This window comes from Dasypus novemcinctus, chromosome 2, assembly GCF_030445035.2.
Source record: "Dasypus novemcinctus isolate mDasNov1 chromosome 2, mDasNov1.1.hap2, whole genome shotgun sequence".
In the NCBI taxonomy this organism is placed as follows: Eukaryota; Metazoa; Chordata; class Mammalia; order Cingulata; family Dasypodidae; genus Dasypus; species Dasypus novemcinctus.
The window spans coordinates 117,962,767-117,981,690 of record NC_080674.1 but is presented as its reverse complement, the minus strand read 5'-3'; the positions used below and the strand labels follow the sequence as shown (position 1 = coordinate 117,981,690).

Here is an 18,924-nt window from a genome sequence, read left to right as displayed (position 1 = left end):
GTCAGTGATATCCATATAAAACAAGCAGAAAACAATATTAAACTAATGACCTTATGAACTTCATTGTAAGTGCTTAGATGGTACACACGTATCTTAAAAGAGCTTTTATTAGAATATGAAATGGAATGGATATGCATTATGGAAAGAGAACAGTCTTAGGAAAACAGAAACTGGGAACAATCTCTATGTACCAATATGGAAAGGTATCTAAAGAGTATTGTTAAATGAAAAAAGCAAGTTGCAGAACAGTATGTACATATTCTGTTTGGATAAAACACACAGACATCTATTTCTGTATGTGGTCGATTCAAAACTAGTAACATAATCTTATTAAAAAGAAAAAAGTAGATTGGAAAAACTCCAATTTCTTAAAGCTCCCAAAGAGACAAAGTAATCATAAAAATAGAACTTCTTAAGATATAATATCACACTAAATTGTCAAAATTTAACTTTCATATAAATACTCTGAGTGTCAGGTCAGAATGTGCTCTGCTCTTGATGTCAGTCTTTCTTATTATTATGTATCAATAAAGGGAAAAACTATCATTGGAAACCTACTCTGTGCCTATCAAAATTATACACAAATATAAGCAAACTGTTACCTGCTTTGAAGGTGCTAACAATTTACTTTAGAGTAAAAAAGATAACAAAAACATACATAAAACAAACTGCTCTAAAGGAAAGATTATTGCATGAATTTAAACAAAATATTCCATGGAGAAGAGCAGCTCTACAGAAGTACCTTCAGAAAGAAAAGAAGACAGTTGCCCCTGGTGGGGCAGTAGAATGAGGAAAGGCACGGAAGTGTGTATCAGTAAGGGAGCACTGAGAAACAAAGTACACTGAGGAGAAAAATGTCCATCTTGGGAAACAGTGGAAAGTAAGGTCAGAGAGGTTAAAGGAAGGTCTCAAATGCCATAAGAAACTTTTAGGTCCTGTATCATTTTCATCAGAAAATTAAATGAATAAAACAATCTGTGAGCAATTTGAGATAGTACTTGTTATGATTCAGTCAAAGTATGGAAGGCAGGGAGGAAGTGCTTTCAATAATCAAAATGGGAGGGGGATAAGAGCTTGATTTTAATTACATTGTGACTGAGGTAAAAGTGCCACATTCAAAGTGTCCTGAAAAAAATAGCAAGAGTTTAGAGAAGTGAGGTAAATTGCAATTGGCCCAGAGGTGAGAGTTAAGGTGGGAAAACAGAAGTTGCTCTCTGGGTAGAGGGACAAAGTTTATGTTTCAAAGAAGCTTTATAGTTATAATTACAAAGGATAAGAAGAAATATTACAAGTTAGGCCAAGGGAGGAGTTATGATGACAAAAAAAAAAAAACCAACAAAACTATCAAATATAAGTGAAAGTAAAAAAGAAAAACCAAAGTATATCTATAAATCTGTCTTGTGACTGAGAAGGTTGTGTCAGAAGCAAAATTTAGAGGGACCAAAAAAGGTATGACCTATTAAGAAATGGTGCAAGTACTTCTTCAGGGCTTTGGTTGTTAAAGGAAAAAGAGAAATATAGCAGTAGTTAGCAATATAACAGATTCCTACCCCCACCCCAATCTTCAAAATACTGGGCTTCTTATAGATAGATGGAATGTTAAAAGAGAAGACTCCATAAAGAAGGTGTAGAAGATGAGTTAGGAACTAACAGCTTTAAGTAAACAGCAAAATGTGAAGCAGAGTACAGATAAAGGAAACTCTATTGTGTAGAAGAGTAAGAGCCAGTGGAATGAAGTTAAAGTAGTGCAGTACATGGTGGATATGGAAAATAGTCTTAATTCTCTTGGTCATCAGTAATATATGAAGTTGAGATAGGAGAGACGAAAAATGAAAAGGAAGTGTTCATAATGACTGCTTATTGAATGTAGAGAGAAAGAGGAAACAAATTCTAATATTACTAACCAGAAGCATACCCAAATCAGAACTGGTTATTATAAATCTCTGATAGGCTAGTTCTCTAAGGTTGGGCTTGCATTAAAAATTTAAAGAGAAATGATAAAATATGCCACTCTTCCTTTTTAAGAATAGCATATATCTTTCTATTTATCATGGCCTTCTTTTCTGTCTTTCAGTTTTGTGTGAGTTTTATCTTAGATTTTAGCAGTTAGATTGTATGTTCATATTTGAGGCACTTAGGAGATAATAAAGTAAAAACTCTTCAGCAGCAGTAAAAGTTCTCATTCAAGCACATTACATTTTTCTGAAAATATATGTGGTTGATTACATGAGAAATCTTTAAGTGTGCATGGTTCTAATTTTTTGATACAATTTTATGTAGATATAATTGAAGAACAATAAACCGCATATATTACAAGTGTACAATTTGTTAAGTTCTGATATATATATATATTACCCATGAAATCATCACCCCAACCAAGAAAACGTTGTCATCACCTCCAAAAGTCTCCTAGTACCCCTTTGTAATCCACCCCTTTCAATGCCCAACTCTAGTCAACCACTGACCTGTTTTCTGTCACTATAGACTGTTGCAGTATCAATAGTTCATTCTCTTTTTTAGCTGAGTAGTATTACATTGTTTCACAATTTGTTCAACCCTTCATCTACTGATGGACAGTAGAGTTGTTTCCAGTTTTTGGCTATTATAAATACAGTTGCTGTGAATATTTGTGTGTAAGTCTTTGTATGAACATAAATTTCTGTTCCTCTTGGGTAAATATTTAAGAATGGAATGGCTGGGTGATATGGTAGATGTATGTTTAACTAAAAAACTGCCAAATTTTTTTTTTTAAGTGGTTATACTATTTAACAATCCCACCAGCCATATATAAGAATTTCAGTGGCTCCACATTCTTGCAAACACGGAGTCAATCTTTAAAATTTTAACCAATGTAGTATGTGAAATGGTATCTAATAGTGTAGTATTTCCCTGATGACTGATGACACTGAATATCTTTTCATGTGTTTACTGACTATTCATATATCTTCTTTTCTTTATTGAAGTGTTTATACAAGTCTTCTGACTATTCAGTAGTTTTTTAAAGTTATCTTTATGCAGAATGTAAATATATTTGAATGTTATATTTATACCTAGTCACTTTGTTGAATATGTGTCTTGAAATTTTTAATAATTTTCAGTTGATTTTCTTGGGTTTTCCAGGTAAAAATGATTTTCAAAAAGCACATAACTAAACAATCAAAAACAAAACTCTGCCTTTTCTGAAAAGGGAAGTTTTGAAGAAAAAGTATAGGCTATGGATCTAGGAGGACTGGCTGGGTGTGAAAGGAAGCCCACACTAGCTAAGAAGACTTTCTTGGTTCCTTTCAGATTACAAATTTGCGTTTTAAAAAAAAATTAGCTTAGTTTCTGAAGTAGGTATCCCACCCAAAGCTAACTTCCTTCAAGTAAATAAATTATTACTTGACAGATTCCTCATTCTTGGGTCTGATCACTTCTTGATAAGCTGACCATCAAAATTTGAGGCCTTTGAGGGACCAAGATTTGGAGAGCATAAAGGTAACACACAGTGATTCTCAACTGGGGGCAGTTTTGTTCTTCTTTCCCTTGGGGAACATTTGGCAATATCGGGAGACATTTTTGATTGTCACCACTATGGCAGGGGGAGGGCGTATACTGGCAGCTGGTGGCAGAGGCCAGGGATACTGATAAACATCATACAAAGCACAGGTGAGCCTCACCATTAGAAACAATTACCCAGTCCTGAATGTGAATCGTGCTGAGGCTGAGAAACTCTGATTTATGCTAAAGCCATGTTGCATAATCTTTTTCACCTTAATACTTCAGGAGTTTGGAGCACTCTGAGACTAAGTACTGGTAAAACAAGCAGATCAGAATTAGGGCATTACAGGAGTGGGAGAGGAAAGCAAAAAAGCAAGAACTTGTATTACAGTACTAAACATATTCCAAGGTACCTTTTTAACTTCCAAAGCACATTCCATCAATGCCTTTACACTTCCAACTTCACGCAATGTCTTTTTACTATTTACATCTGCTCGCCAAGATAAATTCCTCAAAACACTTGCAATAACCTGCAAATGAAGGAATAGCATAATAACTTACATATACAGTGACTGATACTAGTTGTTTTTCTGTTTTTAAATGCTCAAAGAGGGAGTAGAAATCTATTAATACAGAAATTCTTCCTAAATACAAGTATGGTATCAAAAGGAATGCCTGTATTTTCCTTTCTTCTGGTGTTAATGTAATCATAATTCAAACATGAGACTGTAAATAATGAGCCACAGCTTAAATTACTCTAAATCAGGACAATGGATATTGACATCTAAGAAAAACAACAGAATTCTTAGTAGTACCTGCTGTAAGTCTTCACTTTCAGATTTTAGTTGGGCCACAAGGGCTCTCATGCAGCCTTTCATAGAGCACAGTGTAGCCTGTAAAATCGGATATGGAGCAGAGGGTCAAGAAGCAACCTGAAGGTGTGCAACAGAATTTCAAATCTAGTTTTAATTGCCTGATTTTAATCATAACTAATATTTTGCCCATAAAAATATAGAAATTGATTATATAAGTAAAAGACAAATACTCCTTCAATCCTTTGCTATCTGTTCTTCCCCTGCCAAACTGGAAAAATAAAGTGAATAAATGATCAGAAATATAAGCAAAGGGTTTTGAAGTAATGTTTCTTACTTGGGCAGAACCAGTATGTGAATAATACTTGCCTTAGTCATCAGGATTTTCAGACTTGTTCTCATTCCTAAGAAAAGTATTTTTAATGTGATTTTATAAGACGAAGTCAATACTGTGTCACAGCTGTATGCTTTTGCCTTTGTTTAGGCATAAGACAACCAAACAAGTACAGATATCTACTGGGCTGTACAGTATAGGTTTTTATTAGTCATTGATTAATGAGGAGAGTGGGAAAAAAAAATCAGTAAAAAGTAGTTTGTATGAAAGTAAATTAACTCATACCTGATAATATATGAAATGGATCTCATAAAAACATACCTTGTTGGCTACATCTCCGAAAGTCAAGTTTGTCAAAGCCATTCCAGCATATCTTCTTAATGTAATACTGTAGTGGTCATTAGTAAGCCCATACATTTCACAGTCCACTTGCAATAATTCTGCAATGGCCTGTAGTCCCCCTAATTTTAAAAAGGGCAAGAGGAAAAAGACAATAATCTAAAATAAAACAAACTGGTATGATGTTGGTATCTTAGACACTAGGAAAAAGAAATCTCAAAGAATAAGAATACATGGTTTAAATTTGCCTTAAGAATCGTAAGCCACAGAAACTACTATAAGAGACTTTTGTATAATATAGTTATAAAGTATAATTGACAGCTTCTCTATTTCCTGCCAATTTCTCTACCCTCTGGCTTCTTGCCTTACTGAGTGAAATAAGAATTATTATATCTCTAGTATATACACACTGTACCTTGCCAACATAAATAAGGTTATTTTCTAAGGTTAACACTAGGTCTTCCTGAACGTTAAGTAGAAAAATATAATTATTATTAGGACTTTACAAATACTCTTCACTGTCACATGCTGTGGCCTAGTTAATATTTTTTAATATGCCAAATAATTACCGATAGGGATACTGAAACTTTTAAATGAAACTGTGCATGAAGCAAAGCTTTTTTTTTTAATGAAAAAGAATTATCTATTCAACTTATTTACTAAGCTTTATAAAACAACACTTTTTCCTCACTTTTCTTTGATATTCACTTATCAAACATCTATTACCCTAGCAATCAGTGTTTGTTTCCCTTTGATTCCCACCACTGGATATGCTCAACAATGCCCACAGTGATCAACACTAGGAAGGCAACAAGATAAATGAGGAGAAAAGAAAGGGAAAGACATAAAGGAAAATGAAAAAAAATAAAAGGCAAAGCAAAATGGTGAGACTGAACAAAAAGAAAGATAAAAATGCATATGGAGGCTATTCAAAATATTTAATCATCATAAGACTGAGGATATTGTTTTGTCACAGAGAAGGGACTTAGCCAGGAAAAAAAAAAAGGATGAACATATATAGGCAATTCAGACAGTGAGTGTCTGAACAGGTTGTTAATCTGAAAGAGAACAAGTACATTTAATACTTTTATAAATTATCTTGAGAGGATCAGTATGCAGAAGAATTGGCAAGATAGACAATGAGGCAAAGTTGTATCCTGGAGCAAAAATCTCAGGCAAGGGATTTAACTGTAGGAAGATTTTTGCAAGGCTATGTGACTAGCAGAAGTGACAGATGACTCTGCATGTAGAGAGGTGAAAATTAATTTGGTTAGGGAAATACAAACCATATTTAGGAAGATTTACATCCACCCACCCATCCATATATAGTCAGTAAACAAAATACAGGCACTGTTTATGGAGCTTAAAGATTAGAACAAATATAGACATTGAACAACTAATTTAAGTGTGATGGAGTATATAGAAGCAAAGGGCAAGCTTAACCTAGTTAACCTAGTCTGGGGATCAGGAAAAAAACTTAGGAAATCATGTTTATGGTGAGACTTAACGGATGAATGAATATACAGAGAGACAAGGGCAGGAGTGATAAAAGCGTTTTAGGCAGAGAAAATAGCATTTGCAAGGGCCCCTGTGTCTGAGAAAGCACAAAGTGCTTGAGTATGGATAGCAACAAGAAGAGGGCCACAAGACAAGGCCAGAGAAATGGGCTGGGCCCAGTCATGCAAGATCTTATATGCCAGGTTAAGAGATTTTAGGCAAGGTAAGAAATAATTAAATATTCTAAATAAGCTACTGTGGTTGCAGTGTGCAGAACAGATTATGATTGGAAATGGGGAGAGACAAGTAAGACAAAGTACTTTAGAATAGATGAGATAATCGTGATTTGGATGATGAAAAGAAGAGCAGTGCAGGATAAGGATGGAGTCCTGGATGACTTCCAAGATTCTGGCTTGAACATATGGGTTGACTGGGATCCCATTTTCTGAGAAAAAGAACTCTGGAGAAGATAGAGATTTGAGTGTGGGAAAGTAAGCTCAGTTTAGATAGGTGAGGTAGAAGTATCTGAAAAGCCATTTAAGTGAAGAAGGCAGATAAAGCAGTTTGATGATGTTTCTAAAACTCAGGAGGGAGAACTTGGATTGAGATGTAAATTTGAAAAACAACATAGCTGAAGCCATGCAAGTGGCTGATACAGACTAAAAGGAAGGGGGAGAAGAGAGCCCAGAATAGAACTTAAAGGATTTCACCATTTAATAGGTAAAGGAGAAGGAAACAGTAAAAGAACTGAGAATTTTGACCCACGAAATTGACCTAGCAGCAATCACCACAGACCTGAAGACACTGGCCCAGTATAGTAATGGAACCACCAAAATGCTGGGCATTAAAATGCAGAGTATCAAGACCAAAACAAAACCTACTATGCTTTATATCTGCATAAAACCCTGCCTGGTATAGCAATTTGGGGATATTTTCTTAAGAAAGATAAAATGTGTCTAAAGAAGATCCCAAAAAGGGCACTAAAAGATCAAAGAGTAGTACTATTGTATGGATAAACTGAATTTAGGACTTAATTCTGAAAACAAAGATTAAAGAAGGATATGGTAGATGTCAACAAAACCATGAAGAACATGGCTAAGGAGAAAAAGAACATTCAATAAAATTTGGAATATCAGATAAAAGAGGGAACCCTCTCAGAGTTCAGGTAAATAAAAAGATGTTCCAGTGATTTTTAAGGCAAAGAATAGAATTCGTAGGGTAAAACTACAAATGGATTCACAAAAATATGATGTAAACTCATGATTGACAGAATAATAAATAAGCTGTCCTAAGAAAAATTAGGATGTTTCAAGGTAATGTATAGATAAGGTGCATGTCCTTCCAGTTTTCTTGGTCCCTGCATTAGAAAATAGTGGTCTAAATGGACCAAATTATTATCCAATACAGCATCTCATAACCTTACAGATAGTAGAGGACCAATGACCTCAGGTGACATTCAAGAAAATCCTTAATTTAGATTCTTATCAAAAAAGCCATTAAAGAGATGACTTTTTTTTAATATATTATTTTTGTTTTACTTGGTTTAGAGAGTCATCATTGGCATGACATGCCCCATTCTAAAATAAATATTAGCGGGCCAACATTAATATTCTATAGATTAGTTTTCACAAAACTTCCTGATCATAAGAATCACCTGGGCCACTTGTTAAATAAAATTCCCAGGTCCTTCCCTTAGAGCAGGTGTTCTTAACCGTTTTTGTTCCACGGACCCCTTACTAAGTCCATACTACACTGTGTATTATTTAACACACCGCACCAACACGTCCCCACAAGAATAATGGTTTTTTGAATTTCAATTTAAGCTTATAGACCCCTAGTTAAGAACCCCTGCTCTAGAGATTCTGCTTTACTAAGCCTGACACAGGGCCAGAGAATCTAAATGATCTGGCAAATGCCACTGGTGATCATTATGATCTAGTTTGCAGAATAGATCTTGAGTTCCTTGAAAGTCAGAGCCATGTCTTAATCATTTTTAAATCTAGCACATAGCACAGTTTCTGGGATAGAGTTGGGAATTAATAAATGTATATCACTGATATTACAGCTAAAACTTACAATGCTAATAGATGCAGACTCAAATGACCATGATCTTTAGTCCCAGCTGACCTTGGTTTAGGAATTTCCCATCAGCTATTTGAGACTTCTTTCTTCTTAATTCCTTACTGTCAGATACCTTGTGCTGTCTGACACTATCTCCCCAATCCAAAACCTTGATCTTCCTTTTGCCCCAGTGCAAGTTTGGAGGCTAGGAGTGAGAAAAAGGTAATCCCCCTGTGAGCTCTGTCCCCAGCAGTCACACCCCCAAAGGCCCCATCCTGCTCCTCACCTGAAAGCCCCTGCCCTAGCTCCTGTGATGAAATGCCCCGGGTAGCCTTCCTACCTGAAGAAGGAAGAGGAACAAATACTGAGTCTAGGTTTTACTTTGAAATTCAGATGATTAGTGTCAGTCCTAGTCTATAGTCCATTGGAACACAGTGAAATTTTGGGAAAAACCTTTGCAGTATCAAAATTGGATTAATTTTCTTGTTTACTCATTATTTTTATCCCCTCTCCCCCTTCCCATTATTACTAGCATTAAAAATCAAACAAACAAAAATTTCACAAATGCTGAATTGGATCGAGGAAGGGAGAACTCAAAAGATTATATTCAGTTCCACAGGAGACCAGGGGAGGAAAGAGAATCAAGTGGGCCAATTGCTAGGGCCTGTGGGAAGAAAAGGATGGCTAGAAGGCAGGCCTGAAAGCACAAAGTACATAGCCTCCCCTAAAGTGATGACTCTGAAGGAGACAACACTCATTTTTGGCTATTCAGATTCTCTGTGTTTATGAAGTCTCATGACTTTATCACTTTTAAGATAAATGATGAATGGCAAAGATGAGGGTGGTAAGAATACAAAGTGGGGGCTGGAATGTAATGTAACAAACAGCACAAAAAGCAAGGGCACAGCTACACTAGGATGGGAACTCAATAATGATTCTTGCTTGTGGCAGATTAGAGGGATCCAGTTCACATGAGATGGCTCAGCATGATGCAATTTATAAATGCCACATGTGCAAAATGAACCTAGAAATCAAAGAAAAACCGTTACATGGAAAATGGGGTGCATAAATGCAGATTATATAAAGTTTAGAATGTGTGATAACATGTACCTAAAAAGAGTAAAGCGTTTAAAATTAACAGAATATTTCTAACTTAAATTAGAACATAGTGTTTTTATATATTTAATTGTATATTTATATATATTAATTTAGCAAATATACTATGCTGCTTATCACGAAAATCCAGTAAAGTATTAATAAATATGAAAGTAAATGAGAATCTTAATAATTTGTACTGGTGCTAATTAGAAATGACTGAGTTCTACGAACTCTATGAAGTGGTTCTACATTTCAAAATAATTCAAATTGACCTCCTCGTCAATTGTCAGAGGGTTTGCCTTGGCAAAGGGGGACAAGGAGAGGTCCATTTAGTAATTTTTTCAATCTTTGGCTAAGATTTTGAAAATCCAAGTTATCTGATAACAGGGTAGCAGTTTCTGTAATTCAGGACCTTTTCTTCTCTGGAAACCAGGGTACAATCATTTGCTACAAGGAGGAAGGAGCTGATAAACAGAAGTTAGTAATCTTATATCCCAATTCATCAGTGATTAAAAGTCTTCATTTATTATATTGAATTTCTATATGTTTTAGAAATCAAACAGTATTTTCCTATGACATTAAGAAACATTTTTGTCTTACCAAGTTCATTCATTGCATGTCTATGCTCTTCATCAAATGAAAGTTTCATTAGTACACACACAGCAGGACAGATCTGATGTTCAACAGGAGCTGGCACTGAAAAATAAAGTGGATATAAACCATAATGCTTTGTTATTTCAAAAGTAATGATGCTTAGTACACAAACGTGAAAAAACGTGCAGGGATCACTAATATATCCCTAATACATAGCAGTTTAGTGGATCAACAATTATTTGTTGAATGCATAAATATTACAAAAAATGGAACAGAAAATCTGAGAAAAGGCCTTAATTTGGTTCCACAAAAATGTTTTACCATTCATCTGCCCTTGACCTAGTCTGTTAGAACAAGCTATGATTCAAATAACTCATAATTTAAAATTATGTTGACTAAATGAGGGAATAAAACATTTTGGTATAAAACTTTAATTCTGTTTACAATTTCTATTTAAACTATTGTTGTGTGTGGGTTAAAAGCACATGGCTGTGCAAAATGTGATAAGTAGTAAAAAAAAATTCACTATCTAGTCAGATACTAGTTAACAAAAATTTAAAGGAAAAGATGTCTTAGAAAATGTACCTCCACAGTTAATTCTGTTCACAAGGTTTCAAAACTTGTTATTTGAAAAAAAAAAAAAATTCATTCTATTTTCCAGAAATAACTATATTAATTTATTCTCTGTCACTATTTAAGAACAGATATCAAGAATACAAAATATAGGCCACTCCATAATTATGGATAGAAAGCCAAAGAACACAACTGAGAAAGGCAATGCTTTCTAAGTGAAGTACCTCATTAGTTCTCTGTATCCCTAGGACATTTTTATAAATTTCTCAATAACCAAATGATTATGACTAGCTCTGCTTCATTCTTGAAAATTTTCATATTAAAAAATTCACTTTTTACCTAATCTTAAAAAGAAAACCACTTTTTTGCTATAACTTCATAAACTATGCTCTCATCATCTCTACTTTTCTTGTTCCCCACATCAACAGGTTGAGACAACAGAATCATCTACTTGTCTTTTTTGTGTGTGTCTACTTATCTTTGAAATCCCCTAGAATGCCAATTAAAATTCAAGGTAAGGTAAAGAAAAATGTCAATTAAGTCCACTGTTTGACTGAAGGTACTGAGTCAGTTTGCATGGCTGAGTCATTATCAGGTGAAAGGAAGGCCTTACCTTATATACTTACTGCTTTTGGTTCTTTGCTACAGGAATGAAGTAAATTATGTCCCCAGGGGTCCCAGCTAACATATTCCCTGCTCCCGAGGGAGAGGAGCTAGTGGCCAAGGGTCTCTCCCTGAATAAAGAGCAGGGTGGCTGATCACCCCCAACAACCGGGGTCCATCACCTGGAATAGAATGGTGCAGTGGGAAGAGCACTAGGCTGGCTAAGAGGGATCTGGCCTCTGTTCCTGGCTTCACCACTAACTAGCTATGGGGCCAGAGGTAAGTCTTTTAGTCTCTCTGAGCCTCAGTCTTCTTCATCTGTAAAATGGAGATGATAATACCCTCCCTTCCTACTTAAAAAGCTGTTGTGAGGATCAAAATTGTGTAACAGATAAAATAGAACTCTATATCTGCCAAGTAGAGTGATTCACAAATGTAAAAGATTAAGGCTTGGTCACTAATAGTTGAAGGAACTCATGTAAAGTCATTTTTCTGAGCTTCTTTAGCTATAAAATGAAGTAGATGGGCAATATAATTGCTCAAATTGTTTCTAGCTCTACTATGTTATGACTTGGTAAGTCGCTCTTGATTTTCTGTTCTTTAGTTTCTTACTGGTACATAACATTTCCCCTTGCTAAATTTTTCTAGGGCCATTTAGACTTAAACTTTAATATGTATTAGCAATGGAGCTGGCTAATATGAACTCTTCCCTCCTATTCATAAAGACACCATAATAACTAAAAAAAGTTTTCTTCTCTAAAACTCTAACATTTGCTTTGTAACATGCATTATGACATAGACTACAGAGAACATACTTGGATTTTTGTCCTGGTCCATGCCTTGCTCATGGGCTTCCTGCCACTCCCAACACGTTTCACAGTAAGCTCGTATCTGTTCCAAAAGATGAAGGACTCGGATTTCACGCCTGCCTCTCTTGTCATCAGGCTGTGAGTGAATGATGTTGTGGAGTGCTGCACTGGCCCTGGCCCGAGCTTCTTTACTGCCCCGGGAATTTCCCAACAATACAGAGTCTTTGTCATTGCCATGTAAAAGCTGGATGAGGAGAGGAAGACATCCAGACTGTCGCATGGATATACAGCTGTCTTGGGAGCTAGACATAGCTAGCAAAGTTCGTGACATATCATCCTTATCATGAGTACCAAGCATTGACAACAATGAATACACCATTTCCACCTGTGGGCCAAATGAGTTTAGAAACAAAATTATGACTTTAATATCCAAAAGCCAAAACCAATGAAGTGATGAATGGGATATTTACTGTAACTCATTTAAAAAACGAAAATAGAAAAAAAAAACACCACCTTTCCAGGATGAAGTAATGAGTGTTATTTCAAAATCTATATAATCACCACCAATTTGTGTGAATAAATAATAGGAGTGGTAATATACAGAGTTGAAAGAAAAAGTAGGTTCTCACTTAAATGCCTGTTTGGATCAGTTGGTGATCAGCCAATGACTATAATGAGTAGTTAGTGAAATGCAAATGATTTCATACTCACACACACATGCACAGTAAGAAATGTGATTTATTTAAGTTCTTTACACAATTTAAAATCTTTTTTTACTTCTTTTAGCTTTATATGTTTACCTCTATAATAGAAAACATTCTTGCAACACTTACTATTTACTAAGAACTAGTTCTCAGCAATCATTTATTCTCATCAAATTATAATTATATTATTAAAATTATGACTTTCTCCCTTATAAATGTAAAAATATTTTTTTTCAGAGAAAGGAAAAAGCCATGATTATACAGGGAGCAACAAAGCAAGGATTAGTATTCAACTTTTTTTAAGTCAATTGTAAGCAACAACTTTCTGACAATGAATTCTAAGGATTTACTTCTAGCAGATTAGAAATAGCAAACAGCATCCAGTTATCCTCGACTATGATCAGCCTCGTTTCAAAGCTCTAGGAGAGGCTACAATATAAAAGATACATCATCTCTATAAACCAGTAGTTCTCAATTGGGTGGTGATTTGGCCCCCCCAGGGCACATTTACCAAAGTCTGGAGACATTTTTGATTGTAACAACTAGGGGAAGGGGGTGCTACTGGCGTCTAGTGGTAGAGGCCCGGGATACTACTGAACATTCCTACAACGCACAGGACAGTCCCCTACAACAAAGAATCATCCAGTCAATAGTGCCAAGGCTGAGAAACACTGCTCTAAACGTGTAAACATACACTTACTTTTAGGTATGAAAGTTTTAGGAAGACAGTATAGAACTATGGAAAAAATGAGCTTTCACCAGTACTAGGTTCAGATTCTGGCTCCCCAATGATGAGTTAGCCATGCAATACTAGCAACTTCTTTGATTTTTCTGAGTCTAAGTTGCAAATTTGAGGAATTTACCTAATAGGGTTTTTTCTGTGAAGATTAAATAAAATAGTACATGTATAGGACAGTTGCTGGCATTCAGAAAATGTGGCTCTTAATATTATCATGTATAAATCACATCAAAAGGAAAAACAGTATTCTGTACTACTGAATATAAAGGTTTTCTTTATAGTAAAAATTATTCATTGATGTTGGATAAATATGGGGTTGAATTCCAGTTTAATTACATAATATGTGCTCGAACCTTTTTTTTTTTGGCTTCATTTTTAGCATTTAAAAAAGAGGGATAAGAATACTTTACAAGATTTTTGATAGAATCATAGATAATGTACATTAAACTCCTAGCACAGTGTCTGGCATATAAGAGGTCCCAAGTAATACCTACTGTAAGTTATTAAAAAATTATGTCTCATACTGACAATATCATTGGTAACTCTAAAATTCATTCCTTAAATCAACATTAGTTATTTCAGTAAAGCTTTTCCTGATAGCGATATTATTTAGAGTAAAGGAAGATATAGAGTACACTGTGAAAACAATTAATGAAATTATTTTGATTTAACTGAAAATATATTTAGTAGTATTAAAATTTCATCTTTGTCAATATATTATTAAAGCCTGCAGCTTTAAAACAACAATAATTTTCTTTTCAAACATATGTAATGTATAAAGATATATTCTCCAAAATGGTTACATGCAAACTTTCAGTGATTCAGAGGAGGTAGGCAGATTGAATGGGGAGATAAGAGGAATTTGGAAATCAGAACATATATATAAATTAGTAAAGCCCAGGAAGTTTTAGAGGCTGGTAAGGATACTGATAGCCATTTTGTGGTGGAGTACAAAACGGAGGTGTGTGCCACTGCAGGCAAGGCATGAAGGAAGAAAATCATAGAGGGTGTTCAGGAAGCAGAAAGTAATAAGCCAGATTGGCTAGAGCTTAGGATACTTGTAAACAAGTGGATAAAAAGGCTAGAAAAGTATAAAAAACTAGCTAATTTGGCCCGTTTTATAATTCTCATTTTCCTTTCATGTTTTCCTTTGTATAAAATAAGATGTCATTTCTTTAGGAGACTATGATAATGGCATCAGAATTCTCCTCTAGTGAAATTGAAGTGTATACACATGTATAAAGAATATTTTAATAAAGTATTCATTGTATTAGCAACCTGGGTTTGTAATCTTCTGTTACCTTGGTTCCCAGATGACTTGTCAGCCTTCGAGGAGCAGAGTGAGTGCTACCAGAACTCAAAATACTGGCTGTTTCATGGTCCATTCGTGCAGCTGAACCCTAGAAATTAATTATATTAATTATAGATAGTATAATTTAGATTACAGTTCACTATAAATACTTTCATTTTAAGGTCCTCCAACTGAACTGTCTTCAGAATAAACAGATAAATATACCATTAGAAGTATAAACATTATAATTGCTCAAAATGAATACTTTTACCTACAAACTTGTTAATAAGTAGATTTCATAGAAAAGCTGAAGAAATTCTAGGAGGAATATTTTTTTCACAGATCAAAAGACATGAAACTACATTCAGTTAAATATAAGTCAGTTGGTACAAAGCAATGAAGGGAATGCTCAAATTCTGAAATGCTCCAAACCACCAGAAAACTAAGGGTGAATTTGTTATAGTCCAATTCCTCAAGGAGCTCACAGTATAGAGTGGGCTGCTTGAAAATTCCATTGGAGAAAGATGTGAAAAAATTAGGAATTGCAGTTTGATGTAATAAGCACCACAGAAAAATGTCTAAAATACTGAGGGAAAACAGAAAGAAGCAACTACATGCTTACAGATTACTAAAGGCTGCATAAAATAACATTTAAGCAAGGCCTTGAAATTTGGGGTAGGAGACTGATGGAAGTCTGTGCAAAGGTATACATATAGAGAACATGGAGTTTTCTCGTTTAATATGGATAGAACAAAAGGTGTATGGTGGGAGACAAAAGTTGGGTTAAATCATGAAGTGTCTCATGAGCCATATTAAAAAGCTATTGCCCTCAAGCTGTGAATGCTCCAGAGCCACTGGACTTTAGGCAGCAGAATAAACAAGTAGAATTATGTCTTAAAAAGAAGATGGAGAGGGAAACAGATGTAACTCAAGCAGCTGGGCTCCATTTACCATATAGGAGGTCCAGGGTTTGATGCCCTGAGGGAATGCCACCCCACGTGGGAGTGTCACCCGGCACAGGAATGCCAACCTGCACAGGAATGCTAGCCGACGCAGAGAGGTGGCGCAGCAAGATGATGCAAAAAGAGACACAGAGGAGCGAAAATAACAAGATATAGCAGAACAGGGAGCTGAGGTGGCACAAGAGTAACTGCCTCTTTCCCACTCCAGAAGGTCCCAGGATCGGTTCCTGGAGCTGCCTAATGAGAATACAGGCAGACACAGAAGAACACACAGCGAATGGACACAGAGAACAGACAATGGGGGTATGGATGATAAATAAATAAATCTTTAAAAAAAATAAAAAAGAATTTGGAGGAATAGATGTGGCTTAAGTGGTTGAGCACCTGCTTCCCACATGGGAGGTCTAAGGTTCAGTTCCTGTGCCTCCTAAAAAAACACAAGGAACAAGCAAATAAATGGAAAAAACCAACTCAGTGGTTGAGTGCCGGCTTCCCACTTATGAGGTCCTGGGTTCAATCCCTGGCCCTAGTACCTCAAAAAAAAAAAAAAAAAAAAAAAAAAAAAAAGAATGAATAATATGGACAACAGAATGGAAAAAACAGAGGTGAATAATCAGGAAGAGGGTATTTTTTAAAAATAATTCGGGTAAATGGTTCTAAGGGTACAAATTAAGAAAAGAGAATAGGGAAGTATGGTGCCCTTGAAGGATATTTAGGAGATGAAATCAATTTACATGATTATTGACTGGATAGGGTACACAGAGGTTGGTAGTCAAGGACAACTTGGAGGAGACATGCTTGGAGATAGGGGTAGAAAACAGTGCCATTAATGGATACAGGAAACTCAGGAAAATATGATAGCTTTTAGTGTGGGGAATGAGCTCTATCTTTAAATACACCAGCAACTGGTAAGAATGTTCAATGGGCATCTGGAAAAGTAAGACAGAACTCTGGACAGGAGTGGGGGCTGAAGATATATAGTTGGGGGCTATCAAAATATAGGCCATAGGAAAGTCATTCATTATTGATTAAGAACAATGATTATAGGAGTAGCCTTCAATCTGAAAGCAGTATTGGTAGGCACTCTGTTGCAATTCTCAACCTTTGAAGACTTAGAGCTAAAAGATAAACTCCTTGAGGATAGAAATTTAATTTTGTTCACTGCTGTATACTCAATACCAAGGGTAGTCTTAGATTTATATTAACACCCCAAAATATTTGTGAAATTATGAATGAATGAGGGGCTATAAGTAAAATCCCTAAGGATATCAAAAGAGGGGATACCGCTGCTATTCTAGCTTTCATATATAGAAACATGGCTACATGGAGAAGGGCGTGTGGCAAAGAGAAAACCATGATGGGGGGTAGGAAGTTTTAAGAATTTGAGTTGGTACCACCAATGCTGGAGGGTACAAAAGGTTGCAATGAGTCAATATCTGAGTGTACTCCATTTCTCTAAATTTTGGAACCAACAGATCTTGTAATTTTCTTTTGTGCATAAAGTTCACTTTTTAATTTTTTTTTTAAAGATTTATTTTATTCCCTCCCCACCCCATTGTTTGCACTTGCTGTCTGTGCTCTATATCTGTTGCCTGTGTATTCTCTGTGTCTACTCATCTTTTAAGAAGGCACTGGGAACTGAACCCTAGGATCACCATGTGGGAGGGAGGTGCCCAACTGCTTGAGCCATATCCATTCCCTGCTTATTCTGTCTCTCACTGTGGCTCCTCATTGTGTCAGTTCACTGTGCCAACCTGTTGCATCAGCTTGCTGTCTAGCTTGTTTTCTTTAGGAGGCAATGGAAACTGAACCCAGGACCTCCTACATGGTAGGCAGGTGTCAACTGCTTGAGCTGTATCTGTTTCCCTAAAGTTCACTTTTGATAATACCTTACAAACATCCCTGTTAGCCAGCAACGTTAACTGTTCACCTGCTAACTTCCAGAGTTAAACAACATAGAAAATTGTTTAACAGTGTATTCCTAAGTGGTTAGGATTCTAATAGGCAATAATTATATGCTCATACAGAGATTTCTGAATTTGTTACAGAGAGGTCCTTAAATAGGTAATACTCCAAAGCTGATTTTAAGAAGTCTACTAGGAACGTCAATAGAAATCACATTTTAGGCCAAGGTTAGGTTTTCCTGTCTAGTCCATAAAACTATTAATTTAGACTGTCATTCAAAATGATGTTTTTCAGAGACGATTACATCTGTCAAACTCATTCAACTGTACACTTAAAATAGGTGCATTTTATTTCATGATAATCTTTCCTCAGTAAAGCTGATTTAAAAAATCTCAACTTGAAAGATCTTTTTTCTTTTAAAGATTTATTTATTTATTATTTATTTCTCTCCCCTTCCCCCACCCCCCCCGGGTTGTCTGTGTTTCTTTTTCTGTTGCATCATCTTGTGTCAGCTCTGTGTGTGTGCAGCACCATTCCTGGGCAGGCTGCACTTTCTTTCGCGCTGGGCGCCTCTCCTTACGGGGCGCACTCCTTGCAGGTGGGGCTCCCCTACGCGGGGACACCCCTGCGTGGCAGGGCACTCCTTGTGCGCATCAGCACTGTGCATGGGCTAGCTGCACTCAGGTCAAGGAGGCCCGGGGTTTGAACCGCGGACCTCCCATGTGGCAGACGGACACCCTAACCACTGGGCCAAGTCCGCCGCCCTGATGTCTCCCCATATATAAACACCAACACCCACTTATTCACATCCAACTGGAAAGGGAAATGTAGGCTTCCCTTTCTAGTCTGTATTCATATTGTGAGCCTTCAGTCCTTATGTTGATTAGCTCTCTAGGAATAATTCTCAATTTGGAGCAGCTAGTTGGCACTTCACAGGGCATGGAGAAGTGGTGGCAGGGAAAGACTCACCCTGCATCTTTGTCCACTACTGTTGAATGCTTCTAGAATGGTCTTTCAATCCACATCCAACCAATCAACAAGTACTTACTGGTTCCTGCTACTTTCCAGGTATTGTGCTAGTTACTACAGATATAACTAAGACAAGTCTCACCCTCATTGCACA

General features: G+C 36.1%; 1 protein-coding gene across 38 annotated transcripts in view; it reads right to left on the bottom strand.

Annotated features, from left to right (window-relative positions):
- Positions 1 to 18,924, bottom strand: part of APC (APC regulator of WNT signaling pathway) — a 157,105-nt gene that overhangs the window by 9,652 nt on the left and 128,529 nt on the right. For 10 of the 38 annotated variants that reach the window (XM_058277067.2, XM_058277080.2, XM_058277065.2 and 7 more), the window contains 7 exons: positions 14,945 to 15,043; positions 12,207 to 12,585; positions 10,222 to 10,317; positions 8,810 to 8,863; positions 4,948 to 5,087; positions 4,296 to 4,373; positions 3,894 to 4,010 (listed from right to left, as the gene is read on the bottom strand). In XM_058277067.2, the coding sequence (XP_058133050.1) occupies positions 3,894 to 4,010; positions 4,296 to 4,373; positions 4,948 to 5,087; positions 8,810 to 8,863; positions 10,222 to 10,317; positions 12,207 to 12,585; positions 14,945 to 15,043 (963 nt within the window). The remainder of the gene's footprint in view (positions 1 to 3,893; positions 4,011 to 4,295; positions 4,374 to 4,947; positions 5,088 to 8,809; positions 8,864 to 10,221; positions 10,318 to 12,206; positions 12,586 to 14,944; positions 15,044 to 18,924) is intronic. The other 28 variants (XM_058277101.2, XM_071209389.1, XM_058277069.2 and 25 more) reach the window with 5 other exon arrangements.